This window comes from Hypanus sabinus, chromosome 11 (assembly GCF_030144855.1).
Source record: "Hypanus sabinus isolate sHypSab1 chromosome 11, sHypSab1.hap1, whole genome shotgun sequence".
Taxonomy (NCBI): Eukaryota; Metazoa; Chordata; class Chondrichthyes; order Myliobatiformes; family Dasyatidae; genus Hypanus; species Hypanus sabinus.
Window position 1 is genome coordinate 98,818,675 of NC_082716.1, and position 24,036 is coordinate 98,842,710.

The 24,036-nt window shown below is 42.1% G+C and overlaps 1 protein-coding gene across 9 annotated transcripts in view; it reads right to left on the minus strand.

Annotated features, from left to right (window-relative positions):
• LOC132402220 (latent-transforming growth factor beta-binding protein 4-like) overlaps positions 1 to 24,036 on the minus strand; it is a 217,568-nt gene that overhangs the window by 71,173 nt on the left and 122,359 nt on the right. For 5 of the 9 annotated variants that reach the window (XM_059984970.1, XM_059984967.1, XM_059984966.1 and 2 more), the window contains 9 exons: positions 23,748 to 23,873; positions 21,738 to 21,863; positions 19,733 to 19,858; positions 11,618 to 11,743; positions 10,112 to 10,231; positions 6,317 to 6,442; positions 5,342 to 5,461; positions 3,034 to 3,159; positions 2,139 to 2,258 (listed from right to left, as the gene is read on the minus strand). In XM_059984970.1, coding sequence (XP_059840953.1) covers positions 2,139 to 2,258; positions 3,034 to 3,159; positions 5,342 to 5,461; positions 6,317 to 6,442; positions 10,112 to 10,231; positions 11,618 to 11,743; positions 19,733 to 19,858; positions 21,738 to 21,863; positions 23,748 to 23,873 — 1,116 coding nt within the window. The remainder of the gene's footprint in view (positions 1 to 2,138; positions 2,259 to 3,033; positions 3,160 to 5,341; positions 5,462 to 6,316; positions 6,443 to 10,111; positions 10,232 to 11,617; positions 11,744 to 19,732; positions 19,859 to 21,737; positions 21,864 to 23,747; positions 23,874 to 24,036) is intronic. The other 4 variants (XM_059984969.1, XM_059984968.1, XM_059984971.1 and 1 more) reach the window with 4 other exon arrangements.

A 24,036-nucleotide genomic window follows, 5' to 3' on the forward strand; every position in this document is an offset into this window, starting at 1 on the left:
CAACCAGCATCCGTGGCATAAAAAAGGTTGGGAACCCCTGGTATAGATTTACTCTTACCTACTCTACAATATCACTACCATAGAGGGAATGGAGATTTACCCTGCAGTTAATTTATACTGTTCCTGCTGTGCGATGTTCAATGAGATATACTCTATATCTAACTCATGTTGTCCCTCTGTGACAGTATGTGACAAAGGGAGGTTTATTCCATCATTAATCCAGTTTCTGAACCACTTGAAGGGATAGTGAAGAAAAATATTTAATCCCTAACTCATTTTGTTCCTCATGTGATGGGAGAGTGTAGAAGGGATTTTCCTCTCTGTCTACTCCGTGCTATCCCTGTCATGGGAGTGTTTGATGGGTTGGCACAAAGCAGGTTTATTTTAGAGCAAGTCTGTGTTGTCCCTGCCAAGCAAATGTCTAATGGGATAGTGCAGAAGGAGATTCACTCCATACCTAATCCGCATTGTCTGTCCTGAAAGTTTTGGATGAGACATCAAAACAGTGAGCTGCTGGTCGCCCTCTCTCATTTGATGCAGAAGATTCAAAGATTCAAAGTACATTTATTATCAAAGGATGTATAAATGATACAACTTTGGGATTTGTTTGCTTACAGGCAGTTGCAAAGCAAGGAACCTGAAAGAACACAATTAAAAAAAAGACCAACCCCCTCAGAGAAAGAGAAAAAATACAAATCATGTAAACAATAGAAGGGAACACCAACAAAAGCATTCTGAACCAGAATGATCCAAATTCCCAGAACAGCCTAGAGTAGACCCGAAGTCTCGATATTCAGTTATTCAGGTCATGATATTAGTGGGGCAAATTGCCGCAAAGTTTGCAGGCACAAAGCACAGCAGTTGGGGTCAGTCTCACAGTCTTAGTGTCATGAAGAAAGGGACGCCCAGTCTATCCAGGCTGACGTTTACGTTATCTAAACGGCGGATCACATCTCGCATTAGAGCCCAGGCTCTGCTGCGTTGAATTGCTCCAGGCCTGGAATTCGCTGCCGAAGAAGCTGTTCTCGACCTCTCCAAATCATGCTCAGTGCAATCCAAACTCTCCTGATACTTGGCACCCAATCCTTCCACAGTGGATCGTACCTCACATCAGAACCTGGGTTCTACCATGACAAATCACTTCGGGGCCTAGAAAATACTACCCAGCTCATTCACTTCAGGCCAAGATGTCACTGCTGAAGAAGCTGTTCTTAACCTCTCCAACTCTGCTTGGCACTTAAAGTGATCCAACCCCACTCAGCTCTTGACCATCTGCCTTTCCAGTCCATGTGGGCGGCAGTTAAATCATCCAAAGGCAGATTGTATTAGGACCCAGATTCACCGCACAAATTGCTCCAGGCCTAGCACATGCCACCCAGCAATTTGCTTTGTGCCTAGATTGCACTGCCGAAGAATCCATTCTCAACCTCTTCAAATTGGCTTGGCATTTACAGCAATCCACTCTTACACCCAATTTAGTTGGAAGGACATCGGAACTACACAACCTCGACTTCTCCTCTCCGAATCGTTCACTCCAACCAACATGGCTCCAACTCCGCTGTGTTGATTTTGTAACGTATCAGCAAGGCCCATTTCTCCAATCCACCACTTCTGATTGCCTCTTCATTCCTTGCAGTGATATTTTACTACAATTTATTTCAAAAAAAGTGTTAGTAGTAATGGTTTAATTGAATTAGGAATGTTTTTCAGTCATTTCTCTCTCACTTGCTGGAGAGAGAGAGAGAGTCCATCTGAGATACTGAAGTGTTGGGATAGACCAAAGGTTTTGATGGACTCTTGATCAAGGTCCCTATAGGGACATTGCTATTCCTTGCATGCTGCAGGGAGGATGAGTCGATGCTTTTGCTGTAGAGAGGGGGAGGGTTGATGCCACTGTTGCTGCTTATGTGTGTGAGGAGGAATGGGGTTCTGATGTTTTCTGCTATTCATTCTTTGGGGAGTTTCCTGTTTTGTGGATGATTGCAGAGTAAGAATTTCAGGTCATATACATTCTATGATATTAAATTGAACCATTGACGGTTAGAGGAAGCTTTTCTCTCTATTTGCTGAGTAGGTCTGATGACTCCCATCTGCACAAGGCTCTAAGTGGTACAGGTTAGAGACACTAACTGTTTTACCTGTACACTTTCGATCCCGGATCTGGTATCCTGTGGGGCAGGGGAGGCAGTGGAAAGATCCAATGGAATTCACACATTCCGAGTTTGGACAAACGAGCTCATTCAAGCACTCATCGATATCTGAAAGAAAGCAGAATCCATGGAGTGTTAGGAGATCACTGTCTCTGGATGGCTGATAATTCCCTCACCTCTGCTCTTGGTTTTAACCTTTACTTTCATGGTGACCATCTCCTTCCTCTTTAACTCCAACAATTCTGTCCCAGCTCCTGGCACATTCTAATTAATTAATTCTGTCATTACACCCTGTCTTCAACTTAAAATTAAACCTTTTTATCTGTCCTGTCACCATACAGACTCTGAAACTTCCTCCAAAGGTTTGCTCCCACATTCCCTGTATTCCTCTGGATATGGAAAGAGCTGGGAATATGGGAGCAGATGCCTGCTTCCTCATTTGTAAAGGGTCAGAGAGATAGGTCAGATGTTGGATAGATACTGGGCCTCACTGTTCTGGCTAGATGACAACAATTGCCTGGAGACTCAGTTAGGACCAAAAGACCATTCCGTATCCCTCCATGACCTGACTAATCATGAATCTAAACATCGGCCTTAAATATACCCAATGATTTGGCCTGCTCAACTGCTTGTGACAACGTATTACACAGATTTACTATTCTCTGGCTAAAAAAAATTCCTCCTCATTTCCATTCTAAGTAGATGTCCCTCTCTTCTGAGGCTGTGCCCTCTGACTTTAGACTCCAGCATCATAGGAAACACCCTCTCCACATCACTCTGTCGAGGCCTTTCAACATTCAAATGGATTCCTCCATCCCACCCTCAATCCATCCCCGCCCATCCCATCGAGGGAGGCCGAGGTGTAAGAAACTGCTGACATTACCAGTACAATCTGTGCCTTGAGAATTGGCCACAAACCCTCTGGAACACACACAACGGTAACTGCCAACCACATTCTCGCATCGACCATTGGGGCAGGGTGAAGGCCTTTGTCCACATTCATCCACATCTGTGGAAAACAGAAAACACTCCAATCCTGGGAATATTAGATACCCGACCCAATTCTGAGACTCTGACATTGGTTATGAACCAACACTAAACTACTCTTCAAGCAGTTGGACATTGTGGCTCATCCAATGTTTTGCATATTGTAGTTTTTCCATAGCTACCAGGTGTCAAGAATCCTCTTCATCTTTACTCAGTAACATCTCCCCCAGTAATCTGTTATATCCTTTGTTTGGTGGCACGACAGGGGAGCTGTGCAACCTTGGTTTTAGCAACAACTAAGTTTCAAGTGTGGGGTTGCCTGCTGCTGCAGTCCAGGAGAGGAGACATTGGAAGTGGTGTAGCGAGTCCTTGCTCGGTTGGGGGCTGCCCTCCAGTTGGTGGTCTTGAAGCAGATAATAGTGGATAACTCCCTAGGGCATGACCAGGTATATTCTAGGTCATTTTGGTAGGAAAGGAAGAAAAATACTGGTATCGTGGTAGTGATTTCAGTATCTTCATTTGCCACAGGTGAGCTACTGGGAGACTGCTGATGTTGTGACTATATTTAAGAAGGTCTAAAACTCAAAGTATACTGCAGATCTTGGGGTCAAAGCACCACATACAACAAGCCGGAAGAACTCAGCGGTCGGGCATCATCTGTGGAAAGAACAGTCAACGTTTCCGACCAAGACCCTTCGTCAAGGGTCTCGGCCCGAAACATTGACTGTCCATTTCCACAGATGCTGCTCGCCCTGCTGAGTTCCTCCGGCTTGTTGTACGTGTTGCTTTAAGATGATCTACACACACCAGTCCTGGAAGCACAGGCCAGTGAATCCTGACTTCTCTGGAGGGAAAGTTACTGTAAGGATTTCTGAAGGCTAAGAGTTAATTGCATTTGGAAAGACAAGGACTGATTAGGGATAGTCATGGGTGATCATGCTTCAGAAGTTTGATAGGTTTTTCATGAGGAAGTGACCAACAGGATTGGTAGACGTTGTCTACATGGACATTGGCAGGCCTTTACACCATCTTGTATGATGGGTTGGTGAAGAAGTTTAGAATATAAGGAGGGTTAGAAAATTTGATATAAATATAATTTGGTGTTAGGAGGCAGAGGGTGAGTGTGAGAGTTGGTTTACAGATTGGAGACCTGTGACCAACAATGTACAGAGGGATTGGGGCTGGGTTCATGGTGGCTCATTATATAAATTAACAATTTGTTGAGATTGTAGGTGACCTGATTAGTACGTTTGTAGACGACACCAAACTGGTGTCACCCAGTACATGCTCTCTTCTTACTGCAGTCATCAGGAAGAAGGTACAGGAGCCTGAGGACTTACACCAGGTTCAGGAACAGTTACTACCCCTCAACAATCAGTCTCTTAAACCAGAGGTGATAACTTCACTATGCTTCAAATGCCTGTCATTGACATGTTCCCATAGGCAATGGACTCACTTTCTAGCATGCTTCATCACGTTTTTGATATTTACTGCTTGTTTATTTATTATTATTGTTTCTTCTTTTTGTATTTGCACAGCTTGTTGTCTTCTGCACTCTGGCTGAACTCCCTAGTTGGGTGGTTTTTCACTGAGTCCCTTGTAGGTATTATTCCATAGATATCTTGAGTATGCCTGTGAGAAAATGATTTTCAGGGTTGTCTATGGTGACGCATATGTGGTTTGATAATAAAATTTACATTGAGCTTCCAAACAGCGTGGAGAAAGATTTACTCTGTACCTACCATACAATACCATTACCATAGTAGGGTTAACAAAACACTTTAGATGGAGATTTGCCCCACAACTAATCTACACTGTTCCTGCTGCGGGATGTTCAATGGAACATGAAAACATACTCAACATCCAACTCACGTTGTCCCTCTGTGACAGTGTATGACAATGGGAGATTTATTCCATCATTAATCTGGCTTCTGCACTGCTTGAATGCTGTTTTTGATGGAGCAGGTGGGTGAGGGGAGAGGGGGCTTTAGAGTTCTAATGTTTTCTGTTGGTCATTCTTTGGGTTTTCTCTGTTTTGTGGATGTCCGTGAAGAGTACTGGTTCAGATTGTATGCATTGTCTGACATTAACTTGAACCACTGACAGTTCGAAGAAGCTTTTCTCTCTATTTGCCAAATAGGTTTGATGACTCCCATGTGCACAAGGCTCTAAGTGGTACAGGTTAGAGACACTAACTGTTTTACCTGTACACTTTTGATCCTGGATCTGGTATCCTGTGGGGCAGGGGAGGCAGTGGAAAGATCCAATGGAATTCACACACTCTGAGTTTGGACAAGTGAGCTCATTCAAGCACTCATTAATATCTGAAAGGAGGAAAAATCCATGGAGAGTTAGGAGATCACTGTCCCTGGATGGCTGATAATTCCCTCACCTCTGCTCTTGGTTTTAACCTCTACTTTCATGGTGACCACCTCCTCCCTCTTTAACTCCAACAATTCTGTCCCAGCTCCATGCATATTCTAATTAATTCTGCCATTACAGCCTGCCTTTAATTTAAAATTAAACCTCTTTATCTGTCCTGTCACCTTACAGACTCCATGGGGTCAGCTCCCACATTTCCTATGACTTTTTGGATGGAGGAGGAGCTGGGAATATGGGGGCAGGCGGCTGTTTACCCATTTGTAAAGGGTCAGGGTGATGAACCTGTGGGTCAGATGTTGGATAGATACTGGGGCGTGGTGTACTGGCTAGAGTGACTACAATTACCTGGAGACTCAGTTAAGACCATAAGATATAGGAGAATTAGGCCATTTGGCCCATCGAGTCTGCTTTGCCATTTTATTATGGCTGATCCATTTTTTTCTTCTCAGCCCCAATCTCCTGCCTTCTGTCCGTATCTCTTCATACCCTGACTAATCACAATTCTATCAATGTTTGCCTTAAATTACTTGGCCTCCACAGCCACTTGTGGCAACTATTTATACAGATATACCATTCTCTGGCTAAAGAAATACCTCTTCATCTCTGTTATAAATGGATTTCCCTCTACTTTCAGGCTGTAATCTCTGGTCTTAGACTCCAGCATCATAGGAAACACCCTCTCCACATCACTCTGTCGAGGCCTTTCAACATTCAAATGGATTCCTCCATCCCGCCCTCAATCCATCCCCACCCATCCCATCGAGGGAGGCCGAGGTGTAAGAAACTGCTGACATTACCAGTACAATCTGTGCCTTGAGAATTGGCCACAAACCCTCTGGAGCACACACAACGGTAACTGCCAACCACGTTCTCGCATCGACCATTGGGGCAGGGTGAAGGCCTTTGTCCACATTCATCCACATCTGTGGAAAACAGAAAACACTCCAGTCCTGGGAACATTAGATACCCGACCCAAATCTGATTGCAACTGGACCCTGACATTGGTTATGAACCCACACTCTACTACTCTTCAAGCAGTTGGAAATTGTGGCTCATCTGATGGTACTCACATTGTAGTTAATCCAAAGTAGTAACTGAATGGCATGAATTCCCTTCATCTCAACTTAGTAACTTCTCCCCCCGCATTCTATTACAGTGGCAAGCAAAAGTTTGGACAAATTTCTGTTACTGTGAATAGCTAAGCGAGTAAAAGATGACCTGATTTCCAAAAGGCATGAAGTTAAAGGCACATTTAATATTTTGAGCAAAATTACTTTTTTATTTCTACCTTTTACAGTTTCAAAATAACAAAAAAGGAAAAGGGCTCGAAGCAAAAGTTTGGGCACCCTGCATGGTCAGTACTTAGTAACACCCCCTTTGGCAAGTATCACAGCTTGTAAACACTTTCTGTAGCCAGCTAAGAGTCTTTCAATTCTTGTTTGGGGGGATTTTCACTATGATCATTCTTCCTTGCAAAAGGCTTCTAGTTCTGTGAGATTCTTGGGCCGGCTTGCATGCACTGCTCTTTTGAGGTCTATCCACAGATTTTTGATGATGTTTAGATCGGGGGACTGTGAGGGCCATGGCAAAACCTTCAGCTTGCGCCTCTTGAGGTAGTCCATTGTGGTTTTTGAGGTGTGTTTAGGATCATTATCCTGTTGTAGAAGCAATCCTCTTTTCATCGTCAGCTATTTTACAGAGGGTGTGATGTTCGCTTCCAGAATTTGCTGGTACTTAATTGAATTCATTCTTTCCTCTACCAGTGAAATGTTCCTCATGCCACTGGCTGCAACACAAGCTCAAAGCATGATCGATCCACCCCCATGCTTAACAGTTGGAGAGCTGTTCTTTTCATGAAATTCTGCACCCTTTTTTTTTCCCCAAACATACCTTTACTCATTGTGGCCAAAAAGTTCTATTTTAACTTCATCAATCCACAGGACTTGTTTCCAAAATGCATCAGGCTTGTTTAGATGTTCCTTTGCAAACATCTGATGCTGCATTTTGTGGTGAGGATGCAGGGAAGGTTTTCTTCTGATGACTCTTCCACAAAGGTCATATTTGTGCAGGTGTCACTGCACAATAGAACAGTGCACCATCACTCCAGAGTCTGCTAAATCTTCCTGAAGGTCTGTTGCAGTCAAACAGGGGTTTTAATTTGCCTTTCCAGCAATCCTACGAGCAGTTCTCTCAGAAAGTTTTCTTGGACTTCCAGGCTTCAACTTGACCTCCATCATTCCTGTTAACTGCCATTTCTTAATTACATTATGAACTGAGGAAATAGCTACCTGAAAATGCTTTGCTATCTACTTACAGCCTTCTCCTGCTTTGTGAGCATCATTTATTTTAATTTTCAGAGTGCTAACCAGCTGCTTAGAGGAGCCTATGGCTGCTGATTATTATGGACAATGTTTGAGGAGTCAGGGTATTTATAAAGTTTTGAAATTTGCATCAACTGGCCTTTCCCAACGATGACTATGATCAAGCTATAGCCCTAACAAGCTAATTAAGGTCTGAGACCTTGGTAAAAGTTATCTGAGAGCTCAAATCTCTTGGGGTACCCAAATTTTTGCGTGGTGCTCCTTTCTTTTTTTCACTCTAAAATTGTACAAAACCAAAATAATACACTAATCTTGATTAAAATGTTGAAAAGAATGTTTCATCTTTAACTTTATGACTTTTGGAGATCAGTTCATCTTCTACTCACTTAACTATTCACAGTAACAGAAATTTTGACCGGGGTGCCCAAACTTTTTTATGCCACTGTATATCACTTGTTTTGTGGTACGACAGACGGCGGGTGAGTTGTGTGGCCTTGGTTGTAGCGAGGACTAGGCCACAGACCTGTAGAATTAGTTGCCACAGGGGGCTGTGGAGGCCAAGTCATTGGGTACGTTTAAGGCAGATTTTGATAGATTCTTGTTAGACAGGGAATGATGTGATACAGGGAGAAGTCAGGAGATTAGAGCTGCTGCAGTCCAGGAGAGGAGACACTGAAGATGGTGTAGTGTTGTCTCCATGCTCGGTTGGGGGCTGTCCTCCCATTAGTGGTTTTGAAGCAGATAATAGTGGATAAATTCCTAGGGGATTACCAGTTGTATTCTAGGTCATTCTGATACGGAAGAAAGAAAACTACTGCAATCATGGTAGTGATTTCTGTATCTTCATTAGCCACAGGTGTGCTACTGGAAGATTGCTGATGTTGTGACTGTATTTAAGAATGTCTACATGGACCAGTCCTGGAAGCACAGGCCCGTGAACACAAACCTCACTGGAGGGAAAGTTACTGAAAAGGATTCTGAGGGCTAAGAATTTGTATTTGGAAAGACAAGGACTGATTAGGGATAGTCAGCATGGCTTATGGGAGGGTTAGAAAATTTGATACAAAAGTGATTTGGTGTTAGGAGGCAGAGGGTGAGTGCGAGAGTTGGTTTACAGATTGGAGACCTGTGACCAACAATGTACAGAGAGATTGGGGCTGGGATGATGGTGGCTCATTATATAAATTAACGATTTGCTTGAGATTGTAGGTGACCTGATTAGTACGTTTGTAGACGACACCAAACTGGTGCCACCCAGTACATGCTCTCTTCTTACTGCTGTCATCAGGAAGAAGGTACAGGAGCCTCAGGACTTACAGCACCAGGTTCAGGGTCAGTTACCACCCCTCAACCACCAGGCTCTTAAACCAGAGGTGATAACTTTACTCAACCTCACTTGCCCTGTCATTGAAATGTTCCCGTAGGCAATGGACTCACTTTCTAACACACTGCATCTCTTGTTCTCGATATTTAGTGCTTATTTATTTATTATTATTGTTTCGTCTTTTTGTATTTGCACAGCTTGTCTTCAGCATTCTGGCTGAACTCCCTAGTTGGGTGGTTTTTCATCGAGTCCTTTGTAGGTATTATTCCATAGACTTCTTGAGTATGCCTGTGACACAACAATTCTCAGGGTTGTTTATGGTGACATTTATGCACTTTGATAATAAAATTTATATTGAACTTCCAAACAGTATTGGAGGAAGATTTACTCTGTACCTACTCTACAATATCACTACCATAGAGGGTGTGACAAAGCAGTTTAGATGAAAATTTACCCTACAACTAATCCACACTGTTCCTGCTGTGGGATGTTCAATGGAACACTACGATGTACTCTATATCCAACTTCCATTGTCCCTCTGTGACAGTGTATGACAGGGGGAGATCTCTTCCATAATTAATCTGGCTGCGGGACCACTTGAAATAATAGTGAAGAAAAGATTTAATCCCTAACTCATTTTGTCCTTACTGTGATGGGAGAGTGTAGAGGGAATTTCCTCTCTGTGTGTTAGGTAACAAAGTTTAATGTCACCTGGGGGACTTTGATTTGCGGGGTTCAGAGAGGAGGGTCAACGTTTTTGCTGGAGCAAGTGGGGGAGGGGAGAGGGGGCTTTGGAGTTCTAACATTTTCTGTCGGACATTCTTTGGGTTTTCTTTCTGTTTTGTGGATGTCTGTGAAGTGTACTGGTTCAGATTGTATGTAGGTCTGATGACTCCCATGTGCACAAGGCTCTAAGTGGTACAGGTTAGAGACACTAACTGTTTTACCTGTACACTTTCGATCCCGGATCTGGTATCCTGTGGGGCAGGGGAGGCAGTGGAAAGATCCAATGGAATTCACACATTCTGAGTTTGGACAAACGAGCTCATTCAAGCACTCATCGATATCTGAAAGAAAGCATAATCCCTGGAGTAAACACGAGGAAATCTGCAGATGCTGGAAATTCAAACAACAACAAACACAAAATGCTGGTGGAACACAGCAGGCCAGGTAGCATCTATAGGGAGAAGCGCTGTCGATGTTTTGGGCCCAGACCCTTCGTCACGACTAACCGAAAGGAAAGATCGTAAGAGATTTGAAAGTAGTGGGGGGAGGGGGAAATGCGAAATGATAGGAGAAGACCGGAGGGGGTGGGATGAAGCTAAGAGCTGGAAAGGTGATTGGCGAAAGTGATACAGAGCTGGAGAAGGGAAAGGATCATGGGACAGGAGGCCTCAGGAGAAAGAAGGGGGGGGGGGGAGCTCCAGAGGGTGATGGAGAACAAGCAAACAACTAAATATGTCAGGGATGGAGTAAGAAGGGGAGGAGGGGCATTAACAGAAGTTAGAGAAGTCAATGTTCATGCCATCAGGTTGGAGGCTACCCAGCCGGTATATAAGGTGTTGTTCCTCCAACCTGAGTGTGGCTTCATTTTGACAATAGAGGAGGCCATGGATAGACATATCAGAATGGGAATGGGACATGGAATTAAAATGTGTGGCCACTGGGAGATCCTGTTTTTTCTGGCGGCATCCCTGGAGTGTTAGGAGATCACTGTCCCTGGATGGCTGATATTTCCCTCACCTCTGCTCTTGGTTTTAACCTTTACTTTCATGGTGATTCTCTCCTCCCTCTTTAACTCCAACATTTCTGTCCCAGCTCCCAGCACATTAATTCTGTCATTACATCCTGTCTGCAACTGAAAATTAAACCTCTTTATCTGCCCTCTCACCTTACAGACTCCATGAATCTTTCTCCATGGGGTTCTGCTCCCACATTCCCTGTGTTTTTTTGGATGGAGGAGGAGCTGGGAATATGGGGGCAGGCGGCTGTTTACCCATTTGTGAAGGGTCAGGGTGATGAACCTATAGGTCAGATACCGGTGGCAGTGTACTGGCTAGAGTGACTACAATTGCCTGGACACTCAGTTAAGACCATAAAACCATAAGATACAGAAGCAGAATTAGGCCATTTAGCCCATCAAATCTGCTTTGCCATTTTACTATGGCTGATCGATTTTATCATTTCAGCCCCAAACTCCTGTCTGCTGTCCATATCTCTGCATGCCCCTCTCTGGCTAAAGAGATTCCTCTTCATTTCTGTTATAAATGGATGTCCCTCTATTCTGAGGCTGGGTTCTCTAGTCTTAGATTACACCATCATAGGAAACACCCGCTCCACAACCACTCTGTCGAGGCCTTTCAACATTCAAATAGATTCCTCCATCCCACCCTCAATCCATCCCCAACCATCCCATTGAGAGAGACCGAGGTGTAAGAAACTGCTGACATTACCAGTACAATCTGTGCCTTGAGAATTGGCCACAAATCCTCTGGAGCACACACAACGGTAACTGCCAACCACGTTCTCGCATCGACCATTGGGGCAGGGTGAAGGCCTTTGTCCACATTCATCCATATCTGTGGAAAATACAAAATACTCCAATCCTGGGAATATTAGATACCCGACCCAATTCTGAGACTCTGACATTGGTTATGAACCAACACTAAACTACTCTTCAGGCAGCTGGAAATTGTGGCTCATCTGATGGTACCCACATTGTAGTTAATCCAATGTAGTTACTAGATGTCATGAATTCCCTTCATCTCAACTCAGTGGCATCTCCCCCAGCAATCTTTTATATAAATTGTTTAGTGGCACAACAGACGGTGGGGGAGTTGTGTGTCCTTGTTTGTAGCGAGGACTATGCCACAAATCTGCAGAATTAGTTGCCACAGGGGGCTGTGGAGGCCAAGTCATTGGTAAATTTAAGGCAGATGTTGTTAGATTTTTGATTAGTCAGGGAATGATGTGATACAGGGAGAAGTCAGGAGATTGGGGATGCTACAGTCCAGGAGAGGAGGCACTGGAGTTGGTGTAGCATTGCAACCATGCTCAGTTGGGACGCTGCCCTCCCGTTGCTGGTTTTGAAGCAGATAATAGTGGATAAATCTCGAGGGCATGACAGGTCATTTTGGTAGGGAAGGAAGAAAACTACTGGGATCATGGTAGTGATTTTCATTAACCACAGGTGAGCTACTGGAAGACTGCTGATGTTGTGACTGTATTTAAGACTGCATGTTGTGACCAGTCAAGGCAATACAGGCCAGTGAACCCTGACCTCACTGGAGGGAAATTTACTGGAAGGGATTCTGAGGGCTAAGAGCTAATTGCTTTTGGAAAGGCAAGGACTGATTAGGGATAGTCAGCATGGTTCATAGGAAATCACATTTCAGAAGACTAATAGATTTTTCTTGAGGAACTGACCAACAGGATTGACTTGAGCAGTGTGGTGGATGTTGTCTATGTGGAGTTTAGCAAGGCCTTTTACATGGTCCTGTACAATAGACTAGGGAAGAAGTTTAGAATGCAAGGTGAGTTAGAAAATTGGATTCAAATGGGGTTTGGTGGTAGGAGGCAGAGGGTGAGTGTGAGAGTTGGTTTACAGATTGGAGGCTTGTGACCAACAATGTACAGCAGGGATTGGTGCTGGGTTGATGGTGGCTCATTATATAACTTAACAATTTGCTTGAGATTGTAGGTGACCTGATTAGTACGTTTGTAGACGACACCAAACTGGTGTCACCCAGTACACGCTCTCTTCTTACTGCTGTCATCAGGAAGAAGGTACAGGAGCCTCAGGACTTACACCACCAGGTTCAGGAACAGTTACTACTCCTCAACCATCAGGCTCTTAAACCAGAGGTGATAACTTCACTCAACTTCACTTGCCCTGTCATTGAAATGTTCCTGCAGGCAATGGACTCACTTTCTAACACACTGCATCTCTCGTTCTTGATATTTAGTGCTTATTTATTTATTGTTATTGTTTCGTCTTTTTGTATTTGCACAGCTTGTTCTCTTCTGCACTCTGGTTGAACACCGTAGTTGGGTGGCTTTTCATTGATTCCCTTGTAGTTATCATTCCATAGAATTCTTTTTTTTTGTAATTTATTTTTATTGAAGTTCATCATTAAATAAACATTTCCATAAGATGTATTTCAGACATTGTACATATATATCATATACTCATATATATCACAAATCTCCACAAAGTACTTATCTGAGGTACACACTTATAGAAAAGAGTGGAAAGAAAAAACAAGCAAAAGGAAAGAACTATGTACAAGTAGGGAGTGATTTTTTTTTCAACCGATTCATTGATTTGTGAGAATAAAATCAGGCCTATGAGGCATTATGTAGTTAAACCATTTTTCCCAGTATGAATCAAATTGTTCCAGCCTATGATTAACAGATGCTGTTATCTTCTCCATTTTGTAAATGTCCATTGTAATTTCCATCCATGTATTTAAAGTTGGGCTCTCTTGTGATAACCATTTCCTAGTAAGAGTCTTTTTACCGGCCACCAACAGTATATTCATTAAATATTTATCTTTTTTCAACCATTCTTGAGGTATATATCCAAAATATATGGTCTTACTCTCTGAGGGTATTTCATATTTAAAGATGTCTTGTAGGGCATTGTGTATCCATCCCCCTCCAATAGTTTTTGATAACAGGACAGTCCCAAAAAATATGATAATGATTTGCGTTTTGATTTTCCACAATTTTTCCAGCAAACAGGGAGGTTACTATCATAATGGGATTTCTGATAGGGTGTAATAAAATATCTTATCAAGTTTTTCCATCCAAACTCCCTCCATTTCTGTGAACTGGTACACTTCCATTGATACCTCCATATTATTGTCCATTCTTCCTCAAATATAATTATCCCTCCTTCCTTCTCCCATTTTGTTTTAATGTTTGAAGTCGAATGTGTTTTAAGATTTGACAACCCCTTATACATGCTTGAAATGATTCTACTACCATTATTTGAATTATATGCTTTTCTAAAAAGCTCTATCAAGCATGTACTTGCCTTGGTTACATTTTTAAGCGTCTTATTAACATATTGTCGCATCTGTAAATACCGATAAAAATCTTGTTTTTCTAATTAGTGTTTCTCTTTAAGCATTTCAACACTAAACAGTGTTCCTTCTTTCATTATGTTGCAAAGAACTGTTATTCCTTTAGCTATCCAGTCCTTAAATCTAGCATCCAATTTATTTGGTGTAAAATCCGAGTCATATGCACACCATTTAAGAATTGCAATATCTACTATATATTCTTTTATAGTAGTTTTCCATATTTTAAGAGTCAATTTCACCCGTGGGTTATCAATAGCATTTATGCACCTTTGCAGGTTGTTATCAACTAAAGTTGCTTGTATGGGGATGGGAAGTACCCGCTCCTCAATGTTTTTCCATTGAGCGTCATATGTTGGGTTGCACCAACATATCACAGTTCTCAACTGTGCTTCAAAATAGTAATCTCTAAGAGAAGGTAGGACCCATCCCCCCTTTTCCTTTGCTAATTGCAAAGTTTTGAGATGAACTCTAGGCCTTTTAACCTGCCAAATATACCTTGATAGCATCTTGCTCCATTCATTGAATTGATTTTGACTAATCTCTTTTGGTAGGGTCTGAAAGAGATATAACAGTCTGGGCAGTATATTCATTTTAACAGACTCAATCCTTGAACTGAGACTGAAAAAAGGAATCGGGTTCCATCTTGTTATATCTTCCTTAATTTTTTTATATAAAGGCTGATAATTACATTCTGATACTTTTGCCAAATCTTTTGGCATAATGATACCCAAATATTTGAAAGACTCTGTGTGCCATGCCCAGGGATATCGACTTTCAATTTCTCTTGGTGGGCTATAGTAATATGAAAGTAATTGGGTTTTATCTATGTTGATCTTGTATCCTGATAATTGACCATATTGTTCAAAGGATTGCATCAATTTAGGTAAAGAGTATGTTGGTTCTCCTAGATAGATCAAAATGTCATCCGCATAACAAACCAATTTATGCTGTGTCCCTTTAATAGTAATTCCCCTGATATCTTCATTTTGTCTGATGTATTGAGCTAATGGTTTCAGATATAACGCGAAGAGTAGCAATGAAAATGCACAAAGCTGTCTCATGCCCCTTTTAGGGTAAAACTATTTGATAAATATCCATTGATTTTAATCCTAGTAGTAGGGTTGTCGTATAGTGCCTGTGTAGTTTTAATAATTGTGTCATGAAAACCAAATCTATGTAAAACTCTGTAAAGAAAATTCCAATTAACGAAATCAAATGCCTTTTCAGTGTCCACACTTATCACTATTGCTTTGATTTTATTTTCTTGTATATGATCAATAATGTGAAGTGTCCTTCGTATATTGTCTTGTGTTTGGCGTTGTTGTATAAAACCTATCTGATCGTTACGTATCAGTATGGGTAGAAACTCTTCTAATCGTTTGGCCATGATGGAGATAAATAATCTATAATCTACATTAAGAATGGATATTGATCTAAATGACCCACATTCCATTTTATCCTTTTGGTATAGCTGAGATTATCACTTCCTTCCAGCTGGGTAGCATTTGTGCCTTTTTTTAGAGCCCAGTTCAGTGTGGGGAGTAAGACAGGAATTAACTCATTTTTAAATTCTTTATACCACTTTGCTGTATACCCATCTGATCCTGGTGACTTGCTTAATTTAAGTCTACTAATTGCAGCTTTTAATTCAACTTCAGTTATGTCAGCAGTCATCCTTCTATTTTGTTCTTCACTTAAAGAGGGTAACTCTAGAGAATTCAAGAAGGTGCCAATTTGGGTTATGCTTCCCCCTGGAACTTTGGAATATAGCGTTTTGTAAAACACTTCAAAAGCTTCTTGAATTTCACTTAGCTTATTTTTTTATTGTTTTCGGTCTTGGTTCCTTAATTCCTTATGAATTGTATTTTCTGCTATCTTTTTTTTCAGTTTCCACGCCAGTATTTTCATAGATTTTGATCCACTTTCATAATGTCTCTGTTTCAGAAACATTAAATTTTTCCTGATTTCTTGTGTAGCCAAACTATTTATTCAATTCCTAATTCTTTTAATTTCCCCTAATATATCCTGTGCCAAATTCAATTTGTGTTTTTTCTCTAGTTCCTTCAGCCTATTTTGTAATTCCTCTAATGTTTTATTCCTTATTTTTTTCTTATATGAAAATATCACTATAATTTTCCCTCTTAAGACCACCTTCAGAGTATCCCATAAACTGGGAGGTGAAACCTCTCCATTATCATTAAATTCTAAGTAGAGACCAATTTCTTTTTTAATTTGTTCCTTAAAGTACAGATCATTGAGTAGACTTGAATTTAGTTTCCAAATAGTATTCTTTGGTTGTAGGTCAAAATCAACAGATAAATATATAGGTGCATGGTCACTTATAACTATTGTCCCAATACCACAGGTGTTTATTTTGTCTTTGTCTTTTCCAAATGTTATGAAATAGTCTATTCTTGTATATAGAGAATGGGGAGCAGAATAATGAGTGTGATCCCTTCTGTCATGGAAAAGGTCCCTCCATATGTCAATTAAACCAACATCCTCAAAAAGTGTATTAACTTTCTTAAGTAAAGATTTTGTTTCGTAGGTTTTTCTATTGGAAGAGTCTAAGTTTGGTTGTAATTGTAAATTTAAGTCTCCCCCACATATCAGGAGACCTTCTGTTTCTGTTACCATAATATCAGTAATTTTCTCAAAGAAACCAATATCACTTCCGGGGGGTGCGTATATGTTCAATAGAGTAACTGAATTGCCATCTATATTCCCCCTTACCAGAATATATCTGCCCTCTTTATCTCCCATTTTGAATACTTTTTCAAAATTTAGCTTACTTGAGATAAGAATAGCAACTCCTCTCCTATGTCTTGATTTATATGAGGAGAAAAACGGATTAGTGAAGCCCATTCTCTTTAGTTTTTTATGCTCATTATCACTTAAATGAGTTTCCTGTAAATATACTACATGGGCTTGTTCTTTTTTTCATTTTGGATAAAATTCTCTTACGTTTGATTGGAATTAATAGCCTATTGACATTAAAAGGAATATATTTTACCACATCCTTTGCCATCTGTATTTACCTGTCAATGTATCATTGAAATTAGAATAAAACTTAATCGATCTACTCCCTGAACAAATAAGAACCAAGAAATGCAAATAATAACAAAAATGGCAACGAAGGTATGATGCCAGGGCTGAGGTCTCTGGTAGATGACCCTGTGTTGAGCTAGAGGAAATGTCTAGCTGTGGGGGATAACCCCTCCTACTTGTGAGTTGAGGGCCCCCATTGCAGTATTCATAAAAGTCAGTGAACAAATCCATTACACAGAAAAGATTTCCTTGTGTACTCCTCCTATATATACATATATACACACACACATATATATTACATACATACACAGATATGCACACACACACACACACACACACACACACATATACTCATTTTGGTGGGTAAAAAGGAGTAAGTGAGCGAATAAAGAATAACAACTAAGTAATATTAAATCCACATTATAATAAGTATTTCTCAAGATGGGTATATCACCGTTTACTTTTGCTTCCGTTTAGCTTCTCCACATTTTTAAAGTTAGCCAAACCTTATGACTCTTCTGAAGGGGGTGAGGACTGTCTTTGGGAAACTCCCAGTCTCTTCCTGATATATTTCACTCAGCCTCCTCCCATCTCCTGCCTCCTCGATTCTTGCACTATTTCCCAAGCGGAGCGGGATAATTCCTCAGTCAGGCTTTCCCTCGTTTTGGTCATGCTGACGGGCAACCCTCTGGCTTTCATGTCTGCAGTCACCTCTTCCACTGTCTGGTACAACTGCATCTCATTGTCATAAAACACTCGAAGTTTAGCAGGGTACGGAGTTTGAAATCTAATTTTTTTTTGCTTTAGTACTTGCTTTACTTCAGAGTATTCTTTGCGTTTCTGTAGGACTATGGGGTGGGGGGGGGTAATCTTGGTCAAAATATATTAATTTATCATCAAAAAGCACTCTCTTCTTATCCCAGGCCCTTTATAGAATCTCAGCCTTGGTGATGTACCGAAGGAATTTAATTATTATTGAGCATGGCTTTCTATCCTGGGTAGGTTTTGGGACGAGCGTGCGGTGGGCTCTTTCGACTTCCAGTTCCATATCCGAGGGAAGATCCAGCGCGTCCCACAGTAACTTTCCAACAAACTCCGTCATAGATGAGCCGTCCGCTCCTTCGGGAACATTGTAGATTCTGATATTTTTCCGCCGTCATCTTCCCTCCAGGTCAAGCAGTTTACCTTCTTGGTGATTTAATATTTTTATTGTCTTACTCAGTATCCATTCCACATTTTGAACATGATCTTCCACCTCCTCAATTTGAGTCTCTGCCACCGCTATTTTTTGATTGACGCTGGTGAGCTCTGACTTAATATCACGGAGCTGCTGTTTTATATCTTTCTGGACCTCCATTATTTCTTTCAGGATTTCAAACATATTCGCTGCTTCGCCTGAACGAGGCCCAGTGTCTGCCTCGCTAGCACACGGTTGGGTAGGAGAGCCGCTCGCTGCACTCCTGTTGGCCGCAGGCTCCGCAGTGTCGCTTTTTTTATTTCCATTCCTTTTCCCCATTCTTGTACCTCTTTTCAGTTCAAAAATTTTTTGAAAAATATTATATTTGATGGGTTAACGGGGCTTAATACGCTAGTGACTTAAGCTCCCTCCATAGATTTTTATAGTATGCCTCCTAGAAAATGATTCTCAGGGTTGTCTATGGTGACATATATGTGGTTTGATAATAAAACTTCCAAACAGCATGGAGAAAGATTTACTCTGTACCTACTCTACAATATCACTACCATAGAGGGTGTGACAAAGCAGTTTAGATGGAGATTTACTCCACAACTGATCTACACTGTTCCTGCTGTGGGATGTTCAATGGAACCATAGAAAATTACAGCACAGAAACAGGCCTATTGGCCCTTCATGGCTGTGCCAAAACATTTTTCTGCCTAGTCCCACTGGCCTGCACCTGGACCATATCCCTCCATACACCTCTCATCCATGTACCTGTCCAAGTTTTTCATAAATGTTCAAAGTAAGCCCACATTTACCACTTCATCTGGCAGCTCATTCCACACTCCCACCACTCTCTGTGTGAAGAAGCCTCCCCTGGCTGATACACTTTATCATTTCAGCCCCAATCTCCTGTCAATATCTCTGCAAGCCCTAATGAATCACAATTCCATCAATGTCTGCCTTAAATATATCCAATGAGTTGGCCTCCACAACCACCTGTGGGAACTAATTCAACAAATTTACCTCTCTCTGACTAAAGAGATTCCTCTTCATTTCTGTTATAAATGGATGTCCCTCTATTCTGAGGCTGTGCTCTCTAGTCTTAGATTCGACCATCATAGGAAACACCCGCTCCACATCCACTCTGACGAGGCCTTTCAACATTCAAATGGATTCCTCCATCCCATCCTCAATCCATCCCCAACCATCCCATCGAGAGAGGCCAAGACGTAAGAAACTGCTGACATTACCAGTACAAGCTGTGCCTTGAGAATTGACCACAAATCCTCTGGAGCACACACAACGGTAACTGCCAACCATGTTCTCGCATCGACCATTGGGGCAGGGTGAAGGCCTTTGTCCACATTCATCCATATCTGTGGAAAATACAAAATACTCAAATCATGGGAACATTAGATACCTGACCCAAATCTGATTGCAACTGTAGTCTGACATTGGCTATAAACCCACATTAAATTACTCTTTAGGCAGTTGGATATTGTGGCTCATCTGATGGTACGCATATTGTAGTTTCTCCAAAGTAGTTAGTGGGTCGCATGAATTCCTTTCAACCCAACTCAGTAACATCTCCCCCAGCAATCTGTTATATCACTTGTTTGGTGACATGACAGATGGCGGGGGGGTGTTGTGTGGCCTTGGTTGTAGTGAGGACTAGGCCACAATCTGTAGAATTAGTTGCCACGGGGGCCGTGGAGGCCAAGTCATTTGGTAAATTTAAGGCAGATGTTGATAGATTCTTGATTAGTCAGGGAATGATGTGATACAGGGAGAGGTCAGGAGATTGGGGCTGCTGAGGTCTGGGAGAGGAGACACTGGAGGTGAGGTAGCATTGCATCCATGCTCGGTTGGTGGTTTTCAGATAATAGTGGATAAATCCCTGGGGCATGAACAGGTGTATTCTAGGTTATTTTGTTATAGAAGGAAGAAAGCGACTGGGATCATGGTAGTGATTTCTGTATCTGCATTAGCCATGGGTGAGATACTGGAAGATTGCTGATGTTGTGACTGTATTTAAGATGGTCTACACACACCAGTCAAGGCAGCACAGGCCAGTGACCACAGGCCTCTCTGGAGGGAAAGTTACTGGAAGGGATTCTGAGGGCTAAGAGCTAGTTGCAATTGGAAAGGCAAGGACTGATTAGGGTTAGTCAGCAGGGTTCATGGGAGATCACGCTTCAGAAGTTTCATAGATTTTTCATGAGGAACTGACCCACATGCTTGACTTGAGCAGTGTGGTGGATGTTGTCTGCATAGACTTTAGCAAGGTCCTCTACAAGCTACTGTATGATAGGCTGGTGAAGAAGCTTAGTTGGAAAATTGGATACAAAGTGGGTTTGGTATTAGGAGATAGAAGGTGAGTGTGAGAGTTGGTTTACAAATTGGAGACCTGTGACCAACAATGTACAGAGGGATTGGGGCTGGGTTGATGGTGGCTCATTATATAAATTAACGATTTGCTTGAGATTGTAGGTGACCTGATTAGTACGTTTGTAGACGACACCAAACTGGTGCCACCCAGTACATGCTCTCTTCTTACTGCTGTCATCAGGAAGAAGGTACAGGAGCCTCAGGACTTACACCACCAGGTTCAGGGTCAGTTACTACTCCTCAACCATCAGGCTCTTAAACCAGAGGTGATAACTTCTCTGAACTCCACATGCCTGTCATTGACATGTTCCCGTAGGCAATGGACTCACTTTCTAGCATGCTTCATCACTTGTTTTTGATATTTAGTGCTTGTTTATTTATTATTATTGCTTCCTTTTTCTGTATTTGCACAGTTAGTTACTTCTGCACTCTGGTTGAACTCCCTAGTAGGGTGCTTTCATTGATTCCCTTGTAGCTTTATTATGGATGATCTATTTTTTCCTCTCAGCCCCAGTCTCCTGCCATATCCATATGACAGTCCATGTCCCTTCATGCCCCGACTGATTACAAAGCTAAAGATCTGCCTTAAATATATCCAATGCTTTGGCTTCCTCAGCCGCTTGGGACAACATATTCCTCAATTTTACCATTCTCTGACTCACTGAATTCCTCTTCATCTCCACTGTTAGTGGATGTCCCTCTATTCTGAGGCTCTGCTCTCTAGTCTTAGATTCCACCATCATAGGAAACACCCACTCCACATTCACTCTGTCGAGGCCTTTCAGCTTTCAAATGGATTCCCCCATCCCACCCTCAATCCATCCCCAACCATCCCATCGAGAGAGTGTAAGAAACTGCTGACATTACCAGCACAATCTGTGCCTTGAGAATTGGCCAAAAACCCTCTGGAGCACACACAACGGTAACTGCCAACCACGTTCTCGCATCGACCATTGGGGCAGGGTGAAGGCCTTTGTCCACATTCATCCACATCTGTGGAAAATACAAAATACTCAAATCATGGGAACAGTAGATACCTGACCCAAGTCTGATTGCAACTGTAGTCTGACATTGGCTATAAACCCACATTAAATTACTCTTTAGGCAGTTGGATATTGTGGCTCATCTGATGGTACGCATATTGTAGTTTCTCCAAAGTAGTTAGTGGGTCGCATGAATTCCCTTCAACCCAACTCAGTAACATCTCCCCCAGCAGTCTGTGATATCACTTGTTTGGTGACATGACAGATGGCAGGGGGGTTGTGTGGCCTTGGTTGTAGTGAGGACTAGGCCACAATCTGTAGAATTAGTTGCCACAGGGGGCTGTGGAGGCCAAGTCATTGGGCATGTTTAAGGCAGATGTTGATAGATTATTGTTAGACAGGGAAGGAGGTGATACAGGGAGAAGTCAGGAGATTGGGGCTGCTGCAGTCCGGGAGAGGAGACACCGGAGGTGAGGCAGCATTGAGTCCATGCTCGGTTGGTGGTTTTCAACCAGATAATAGTGGATAAATCCCTAAGGCATGAACAGGTGAATTCTAGGTTATTTTGTTACGGAAGGAAGAAAACTACTGGGATCATGGTAGTGATTTTTGTATCTTCATTAGCCACGGGTGTGGTACTGGGAAACTACTGATGTTGTGACTGTATTTAAGAAGGTCTACACATACCAGTTAAGAAAGCACTGGCCAGTGACCACTGACCTCACTGAAGGGAAAGTTACTGGAAGGGATTCTGAGGGCTAAGAGCTAGTTGCAATTGGAAAGGCAAGGACTGATTAGGGATAGTCAGCAGGGTTCATGGGAGATCACACTTCAGAGGTTTGATAGTTTTTTTTAAGGAAATGACCAACAGGATTGACCTGAGCAGCGTGGCGGGGATGTTGTCTATGTGGACTTTAGCAAGGCCTCGTACGTGGTCCTGTACGATAGGTTGGTGAAGAAGTTTAGAATACAAGGAGGGTTAGAAAATTTGATACAAAAGCGATTTGGTGTTAGGAGGCAGAGGGTGAGTGTGAGAGTTGGTTTACAGATTGGAGACCTGTGACCAACAATGTACAGAGGGATTGGGGCTGGGTTCATGGTGGCTCATTATATAAATTAACAATTTGTTGAGATTGTAGGTGACCTGATTAGTACGTTTGTAGACGACACCAAACTGGTGTCACCCAGTACACGCTCTCTTCTTACTGCTGTCATCAGGAAGAAGGTACAGGAGCCTCAGGACTTACACCACCAGGTTCAGGAACAGTTACTACTCCTCAACAATCAGTCTCTTAAACCAGAGGTGATAACTTCACTCTACTTCACTTGCCCTGTCATTGAAATGTTCCCGTAGGCAATGGACTCACTTTCTAGCACGCATCATCACTTGTTTTTAATATTTAGTGCTTGTTTATTTATTATTATTGCTTCCTATTTTTGTATTTGCCAATTTGTTACTTCTGTACACTAGTTGAACACCCTAGTTGGGTGTTTTCATTGATTCCCTAGTAGCTTTATTATGGATGATCCATTTTTTCCTCTCAACCCCAGTCTCCTGCGTTCCGTCCATATCCCTTCATGCCCCGACTGATTACAAAGCTAAAGATCTGCCTTAAATATATCCAATGCTTTGGCTTCCTCAGCTGCTTGGGACAACGTATTCCACAGTTTTACCATTCTCTGACTCACTGAATTCCTCTTCATCTCCATTGTAAGTGGATGTCCCTCTATTCTGAGGCTCTGCTCTCTAGTCTTAGATTCGACAATCATAGGAAACAACCTCTCCACATCCACTCTGTCGAGGCCTTTCAACATTCAAATGGATTCCTCCATCCCATCCTCAATCCATCCCCAACCATCCCATCGAGAGAGTGTAAGAAACTGCTGACATTACCAGCACAATCTGTGCCTTGAGAATTGGCCACAAACCCTCTGGAGCACACACAACGGTAACTGCCAACCATGTTCTCGCATCGACCATTGGGGCAGGGTGAAGGCCTTTGTCCACATTCATCCACATCTGTGGAAAATACAAAACATTCCAATCCTGGGAACAGTAGATACCTGACCCAAGTCTGATTGCAACTGTAGTCTGACATTGGCTATGAACCCACATTAAATTACTCTTTAGGCAGTTGGATATTGTGGCTCATCTAATGGTACGCATATTGTAGTTTCTCCAA